We start from the raw sequence: 8,967 nt of genomic DNA, 5'->3' as shown, positions 1-8,967 counted from the left end.
ACACAGCTAGGTGTAGTCTGCACCCCAAGGTGACAAACCGCGCCATACAACAGTGGATCATGGAACAACCGAGGACAACCAAGGTTGGACAACAGTCGGCCCCGCAAAGCCTCGACGTGGAGCCTCCTCGATGCAGGCCAAACCTAAAATCAAGCATAGACCAGATGCAATTCTAATCGAGGCCAGCGACGGGCTTAGTTATAGCCAAGTACTCAAGATGGTGACCAGGCGCACGGATGGCAAACTGCAACATGTCCGCGAGCACGTCTCCAGAGTTCGACGTACTGCAAACGACGCGCTGATTCTGGAGCTCCGGAAAGACCCAGCAACTGACATCAAGGCACTCGGAGAAAATATCACCCTGGTACTAGGCGATAAGGTAGGAGTAAGGCCTCTCCAACAGCAAAGAGCCATAGCGATCTACAACCTAGATGCAGCGGCGACTCGGGAGGAGTTATTGACAGCACTGGCCTCACAGGCTAAAGTCGAAGAAAACGCGCTCACCGTAAAGAGCCTACGGCCGGGCCTGCGGAACTACCAGACGGCAATAGTGAGGGCCCCAGAGGCGGTAATCCAGAAGCTCACAGATCTGGGTTCTGTGATGATAGGGTGGGGAAATTGCCCCATTAGACCGTTGGCCATGTAGCCGCACGATGCTCTAGCATGGAGGACAGGTCACGCTGCTGCTTCAAATGGGGGGAAGCAGGCCATATAGCAGCCAATTGTCCTGCAAAGGATGCCAATTGCTTCCTATGTGCTGGTCAAGGCCTGAGTCCAAGAAACCACCTAGCAGGCAGCCGCCTATGCACAGCAAGGGGCGACTCGAGGACCCCAAAGCCGCGCAAATGACGTCGTCAGCACTGAAGATCCTGCAGCTGAACCTAAACCACTGCATCGCGGCGCAGGACCTACTGCAACAGACGATCAGAGAGCAGTCAATCGATGTAGCTCTTCTAAGCGAGCCCTACTCTACTGGAGAGTCATCCAAGTGGGTGACTGATGCCGACAGGAGATCCGCAATATGGGCTTGTGGGAGATCAGGCCCGATGCAAGACACAAGGTCCTTCCAACATTTCAGCAGAGCCAAGGTGAATGATCTGGTATTGTATAGCTGCTACTTGCCACCCAGTTTACCAATTGCTCGCTTTGGAGAGGTCTTGGATGACCTCGTAGAGGACGCCAGAGGCCGGCCACGAGTCGTTATTGCGGGCGATTTCAATGCCTGGGCTATTGACTGGGGCTGTCCAAGAACTGATGCAAGGGGACGTATCCTGTTAGAGGCTTTAGCATCGCTCAACCTTGAGACGCTGAATACAGGGGGCAGGAATACCTTCAGCAGAGCGGGAACTGGTTCCATAATAGACCTGACATTCGCAAGCGAGACTATCGCCAGGTCGTCATCATGGGGCATCGGTGATTTCTACACGGCGAGCGATCACGAGGCCATACTGCTTACCCTGGCAGGTCGTCCTAGAGCGTTGCAACGAGTTTTCCCACAGCGAAAATCCTTCCGCTCTGACACTTTGAATGTACCAACTTTTCGTGCGAAGCTGGCGGGGCTGCAAGTACGCTCGACCGCTGAAGACTCCGCAATTCATGTCATGTCTACATTAAGAGCAGCCTGCGAAGGTAGCATGGCGCAGCGTACGTCGTACGGCAGACACCACAAGCCAGTGTGCTGGTGGAACGAAAAAATTGATGAGGCCAGGCGGAACTGCCTTAGAGCGAGAAGGCTTTACCAAAGGTCCAGAGGAACCGCTCAGTTCGAGCCTCTAAAAAGCCAGTACCAACTTCGGAGGAGACTTCTGAAGAAAGAAATCAGCTCAAGTAAGAGAGAAGCCTTCCTATCGCTATGTGATACGGCCGAGCAGGACCCTTGGGGCAAGGCGTACCAAACGATAGTCAAAAGACTGCGTTCGGACCCACTCGATACCCCCTGCGACCCACTGTTCCTAGATCGGATCGTGACGACTCTTTTTCCCAACTGCGAGGACGCTTTGCGTGACCACCCACTTCGTCACTGCGAGGATAGATTAAAAGAGTGCTCATGCGAGGAAGTAATTTCCATAGTCCGCAGGATGAGAGCCGAACAAGGCCCCTGGCCCAGACGCTATCCCGAACAGAGCCCTTGGTTTGGCTGTCTCACTTGTCCCTGAAGTCTTTACGGAGATGTACAATCAGTGCCTGCGAGAACGAAAATTTCCGAGCATTTGGAAACGCCAGAACCTATTGCTTCTCCCTAAGCCGGGCAAACCACCGGGCGAGGCATCCTCATACCGGCCTATCTGCCTGATAGATACCGCAGGAAAGGTCCTTGAATCTATCATAGGGGCTCGGATACAGCAAGAAATCGAACTACATGGCGACTTATCCGAAATGCAGTTCGGCTTCAGGAAAGCACGGTCCACTACTGACGCCATAAACAGGGTGGTTAATATTGCGGCGGATGCCATTTCTGGAACCAGATGGAGGGGCGGATCCAAGAAATACTGCCTAGTGGTTACATTGGATGTGCGCAATGCCTTCAACACGGCGAGATGGGGCAAAATCCTGGAAGGTCTGGAGTCGTTTGGCGTATCAAGAGGCTTGGTGCAACTAGTAAGGAGCTACTTTGAAGGACGTACCCTACATTACGTTACTTCTGAAGGCACGAAGGAGCAGGATGTTTCATCAGGAGTCCCGCAAGGCTCCGTCCTGGGCCCGCTCCTGTGGAACGTCATGTACGACGGTATCCTGAAGCTGCAGCTGCCGTCGCACACACAAATCGTCGGGTTTGCTGACGACGTAGCAGTGGCGGTGGTAGCGAAGGAGTTGAAGGATGCAGAGGCGTGGTGCACAGATGCAGTCGCCAGTGTCGACCGATGGCTAAGCTCTGCTGGACTAAGCCTGGCGGCCCACAAGTCCGAGGCGGTCCTAATCAGCAGCAGGAAGCTAGTTGAACGGGCCGAGATATGGGTCGGCACCACCCGGATTCTGTCGCAAAGGGCCATCAAGTACCTGGGAGTTATGCTGGATACCCGTCTGTGCTTTCGCGAACACCTTGAATACGCGAATCAAAGGGCCCTTGTCTCTGTAAGGTCACTTTCAAGGATTATGATGAACACGCGAGGCCCCAAGGAGGGACGTAGAAGACTGCTGACGAGTGTCACAAGGTCGATAGCCCTTTACGCCGCTCCTATCTGGGCCGATGCAATGGACAAAAAAAGCTACCGCCGCGATCTAGAGGCGACTTACAGGCTGAGCGCAATTAGGGTGTGCAGCGCCTTTAGGACGGTGTCGGACGAGGCGGCACTGGTTCTAGCAAGCATGGTGCCAATTGACGAACTAGTCAGAGAGTCCAAGGCCATGTACTACGGCAAGAGAACGGACGCATCCAGCGGCTCTTCTTCAGAGACGGGCAACCGGCAGCTCCAGCGGCTACAAAGCATATGCCGGTGGCAGAGGCGCTGGGACCTATCGCCTAAGGGAAGATGGACGCACCGGCTAATTCCGAAGCTCGACCCCTGGTTGAACAGATCGCATGGCGAGGTAAATTTTTACCTAACTCAGCTCTTGAGTGGCCATGGCTGTTTTAGAAGCTACCTGCAGCGGTTTAGGCACGAGACAGCTGACGAATGTACATGGTGTGGTAGTGGAATAGTCGAAGACGCGCACCATGTTGCATTTCTTTGCCCGCGCTTCGACGAACCGAGACAGAGCCTGTGCGACGAGGTTGGACAAAGAGTCACGGCGGACAACTTGGTTTGGCTCATGTTGGCTGATGTAAAGAACTGGGAGGCGGCTAGTAAGTTCGCCGCTACCATAATGAAGGAGCTCAGAAGGCTAGAGAGACAGAGAGGCTAGGATCTGGCAAGGCCGCATGCGAAGCAATGCCAAATAGGCGGTACCGCATGTGCTGTCCCGGATCACTCGCCATCTCCCTTCTCTATCAAACGCAGTCTATATTGTGAAACGCTATGTATACTTGTATTTTTGTTTTCCTGTAGTAAATTAATAAATTAATAAACGAACTAAAAAAAAAAAAAAAAAAACACAGCTAGGTGTATCTAGATACAGTTCAGTTTGGGGGCAGCTCCTAAACGATGACGAGAAGGTCAGACCCCGCACGTTTCATGGCTCATAGCGCACCTATCGTATAATTAGAAACGAACAACGACGACAACATGACGACAAAAACAACAACAACAACAATAGTATCTAAAACAATTGTATGTGTGAGTGAGAATGTGAGTGTGTGTGGCCGTCTCTAACTCCAACTGTGGGGCTACGCAGCAAACGACTGTTAAATGAGCCAATTGTAGAATGCTTTGTGCTATACATAAGCGAGAGCTCGAGATACAGATACAAATACAGATAACTCAACTATGTACATAACAAACAAAACTCACTTAGAACCAAGGGAGCCGAAGAATGTTGACTCTAATGATGACTATTGAATGCCCTCACAGAAATACAGACAGTTTTTGTAATACACTTTGAACTAAAGGCCTTATGGCCTAAACTGAAAGAAAGGACTATTAGAAACTCATCAATAGGAGTCATGGAAGATCTGAGAATCTGCTCATTTTTGATCATTTAATAAAAAAGAGAAGTCGTGGGGTGGAAGAAATCATTCATCTTAAATTTTAGACGTTCTGGGAAGAGTCTTCTAGTTTATAAGACACTAGAAAGTAAATGTAAGACTTTTGTACACTTTTTTTGAATAACAAATAAACCCATTTAAGAATACTCTGCAATGAATCTGGACCTAAACACGATTCAGGACACTCTTAAGCATGTCCTTCAAGAATACCTGCCTGTTTTTTAGAGAGTTTACACATTTCTATATATCTTTTCAGCTGTCATTCTTGTTATTGTTCAATGATTCGTATTCACTTGGCCAAAGAATAGAAAAAACACATTAAAATGTTACCTATTTGTAGTAACTTATAGTAAATCCAACAGTTTAATATATTTACAGCTTCAACAAATAAAAAACTAGACATTCAGTTGGCATCGGAATGATTATAGTGTAGGGGATCAAGAGCAACTCCAGCAAGAGGTGCAGAGGCGTTTAAAAGTGTTGGCATCAGACTAGACCCAGGCTAGACTATGTACTTGTATGTATTTATATACATATATATGTACATATGTATATAGAAGACGAGATGGTCATTAACACGTCACAGTCCGATTCCGATTGCGACTCCGACGATTTCGATGGCGATAGCGATGGCGATCGGCCATGCAAACAAGGCAAAACTCGCTATGCGTTGCGAAGCGTCGCGCTCTCTGATACGTCGACAACATCGTTGGCATCGCTTGACTATATATATATATTCACTTTCGATGTATTTCATTTTTTCTTTCGTTTTCATTCGCTGCGCGATTCGAAAAACGTTTAAACAAAAAAAAGCAGCAACAACAACAAAACAACCTCATAAACATCAGCCACAACTTCAACTGGCGGGCGGGTCTTCTGCGTATACACGAAACACCAACAAGAACGACAGCAACACAAAAAAAAAAAATAATAATAAAAAATAAATGTTTACGAGCATTTCATGTTTTATTTTTTAAGCCAATTATGTGCAGCAGCTGCCGTTGAAGGGAACTCGAGGAGAGAGAGAGAGACAGACAGAGAGTGAGATGAGGGAAGGAGGGCTAATAAGAGGTGTTAAGACTCCTAAATGTTGCTGGTTGTCGCTCGATGTTGTTGCCGCTTGTAGATGTTGCCGGTTGACTGGCTTCATTTCTCGATTTCATTTTAAATTCATGCATAAATTTATCAAATTGTTAGTTGGTTGGATGGTATAGAAACTAAGCAAAGTTTATTTAGTTGTTTGCCATTGTCATTTCGTATTTGTTAGTGTCTAATTGTATAAACATTTTCATTATGCATCGTGCCCTCGTTTATGCAAATTTCATTGAGATGAGGTACAAAACCATTTTGTTATTGTACAACAGCTAATTATGATATACCAACTCGCATATAGCTACATATCTGGAGAATGTACCGATTGCAGGCGTAAGTTCGTGTTGTACCCTTACTCCAAGGAGTCTATTCATTGTGATCAGCATTGCGAAATGTAAACTAGGCTTAGAATGACACGCTGAGTCTGTTAACCAATTGATTGGAGCTTCCTTATTAGAATTAGTTAGTTACAAATGTCCTAGAAGATCAGAAGTTTACAACTTCGTTATTTTCACATTAATGACAACAACAAAAAAGTCCTTAAAAGAATAGAGATTCGTTACTTCGACTCATATATATTTCTATATAGTTTGAATGTGAAGAAATCCTGGGTAAATATTTATTTATTACAAACAACAAAAGTTCAGATAAATAATTTACAAATTTTGATAAATGAAACTTTTTGTTTCTATCTGACTTAATCACTTGGCATCCTGTTTATTTCCAAAATCTTATAAAATTTACATACATGTTTAATATTCTGAAATTCCTGTCAAAGTCATCTAAAGGAAAACTTGATAGTTCTTAAATAGATATTTCTACCTTTTTGTGCTTCCTTTAAATTAGTCGACGTATTTGTGGAGAGATCCTTGAGACAAAACAAACCTTTTTTATATTATCACATTATATTTTTAAGACTTCTGAAAGGTAAAAAATATATTTAATTAATCAGGGAATATTAGGGTTCTATCATATTCAATTTCGATTAGCAATGCGTACTAGTATAGTATATAAATTAAAATAAATACATAGTATTTACGTTAACTATCACAAAATAAAGTTAAAGAGAACTTTCTTTGTATTTTATAAACATTTTAAATTCAATTCATCCTAGATAAATCCTAATAAATCCTAGTAGATCTCATGACTTCATATGCATACATCAGTAGAAATGTTAGGGGAAAAATATAAATGTTTCAAAATTATCTTTCTACAAAAAATTGTGTAAATTATAAACTTCTAAAAATAATTCAAATCAAAGGCCAGACTTTACTTATATTCTATCAACTGCAATTAAACATACTTTAGGGTATAAAACTATCGGTGTTAATTCCATTTGAAACTAACTCTATCTATGGCCAAACAGGAAACTTTTTCGAGCGTAACTAACTATTGCATATAATTATGATTTGCATTGACAAGGTTTTTAAAAATCGATTTTAAGTTAGTTAGAATGTTGTGTGAGATCAAATGAAATCACCTTAGTTGCACTCATTTGATGTAATAATTGGCTCGAAAAATAGAAAATCACACAATTTATTGAAAGAAATATGTCGAATTAGATGTTGTAACTATAAATAATTTTATAATATTAGAGATTTGCCAAAAGGTCTCTGATCATATTTATCAGAGTTGACTTAGTTTCTATAAAATAACCCAGATATAACTACTAATTAAACTGACGATCATCTTGAACTCATTAACAAATCCTTTCCAAACGACTTAACTCTATGTATCTAAATCTCTCGGCACTTGGGCATTATCAAACCATCAATCAAGGCAAGACAACAAGGCGCTTCCTTGCAACCTCCACATCACTAACAACAACAACAACAGCAACAACATGACGAGGAAAACAGTGTTGTGTAAAGGGGAGGGAGGGGGAAAAAAAGCCATTAAGGAAAAATAGAAAAATAGTTGTGAACTCATTGACTCAAATAAATAACAGCCATGGCATGCGGCAGCGGCAGAGGCAGAGGCAGGCGGCCTCACGAGCTCCACTTGGACTCTTCACTCGAGAAGAAGAAGAAGAAAAAAGATGATGGTAGATCATCAGCAACAATAACAACCAAACAGCAAACAGCTACAATAATAAGACTGAAGCGGAACGAAACGAAACGCGAGATTTGCAAATATCTAAGCCATAAAGCTGCCAAGTGTTGGATGATGTTGGATGTTAGATGATGATGATGAGGAGGACGACGCTAGTCAGTCAGTCAGTCAGTTAGTCAGTCAAAATGGACAAACGACCTGTGGCATAGCCTGGATGGTACCTGTTGCTCTAGCTCTGACGCTGACTCTGACTCTGACTCTTACCTGCTGGCAGCTACCTTGCCGCGTAACGGTAAAATTTCTACAAGGGAATGTGCTTTCATTTTGAAGTGTTGTGTATTTGCAACGGCCAAGTCCATGGACATGAACTGTACTCAAACTCATGCAACAACAAACAGCTGAATGTGTTTTTGGAGAGGCCGAAAAATCAAAGCAATCGTTGAAGCTAAGCTACTGTTAGACAGCCACGGACGACGACGACGACAATGATGATGATGATCATAATGACGATGATGATGATGGTGGTGATGGCCAAGGCACTGCTCCAACCAAAAGGCAACTACAGCAGCTGGCATTCAGGCAGTTAGTCACTTCACAAAGTCATTTTTGATTTGATCGATTTCGTGCAGCAAGAGCAGTAGAAAAATAAAACCCAACCGCAGACATAAAGTGGACATGGACATGGAGGTCTTTACATACATTGAGATGAAGCTGAAGATAGCAATGTGGCAGTAGCAGTGGCAGCAGTGGCAGCAGCAGCAGCAGCAGCAGCAGTGGCCATTGGCATTGCCTCGTGCCACACGGCACTCGACAACCGAGTAGAAGAAGTAGGACACAAAGACCCTTCTCCTTTTTGGCATGGACGACGATTCATAGAGTATGTATGTATGTTTGTATGTGTGCATTTAGTAGAATCAGCTAACGTATATCGTCGTATGTTAATCACCGCATTGCAATGGGTGAAAGACCATTGGTGAAAGACTTTCCATCACCATTCTGTACCATTCTCTTCTCTGTCTCTCTTGATGACGTAGGTCTCTTAATTACGTACAAGTACGTGTGTTCTCTATCTGGTGATGGTCAAGCAACATGTTGCCGCCTTGAGCTGCTGGCTGCGACTGTTGCCTATGACTCAAAAACGCTCACTTTTTTCTTTTTTTGTGGACTCCAAGTGGATGGCAAACGAACGGCAACGATCGTTTGTTTGAGTAAGTGAGTGAGCTCGGCTTCTTCGAGTCGTC

The 8,967-nt window shown here is 44.5% G+C and overlaps 1 protein-coding gene across 1 annotated transcript; it reads left to right on the top strand.

Moving 5' to 3' along the window:
* Positions 1–217: 217 nt before the first annotated feature.
* Positions 218–2,156, top strand: LOC137580215 (uncharacterized). The gene is made up of 2 exons (XM_068294136.1): positions 218–609; positions 767–2,156. Exons 1-2 carry the CDS (start codon positions 218–220, stop codon positions 2,154–2,156), a joined length of 1,782 nt encoding a protein of 593 aa, XP_068150237.1.
* The last annotated feature ends 6,811 nt before the right edge of the window (positions 2,157–8,967 follow it).

This window comes from Drosophila tropicalis, unplaced genomic scaffold, assembly GCF_018151085.1.
Source record: "Drosophila tropicalis isolate 14030-0801.00 unplaced genomic scaffold, ASM1815108v1 contig_835, whole genome shotgun sequence".
Classification (NCBI taxonomy): Eukaryota; Metazoa; Arthropoda; class Insecta; order Diptera; family Drosophilidae; genus Drosophila; species Drosophila tropicalis.
Note: the sequence above shows the minus strand (reverse complement) of the source record. Positions and strands in the feature narration are given on the sequence as shown.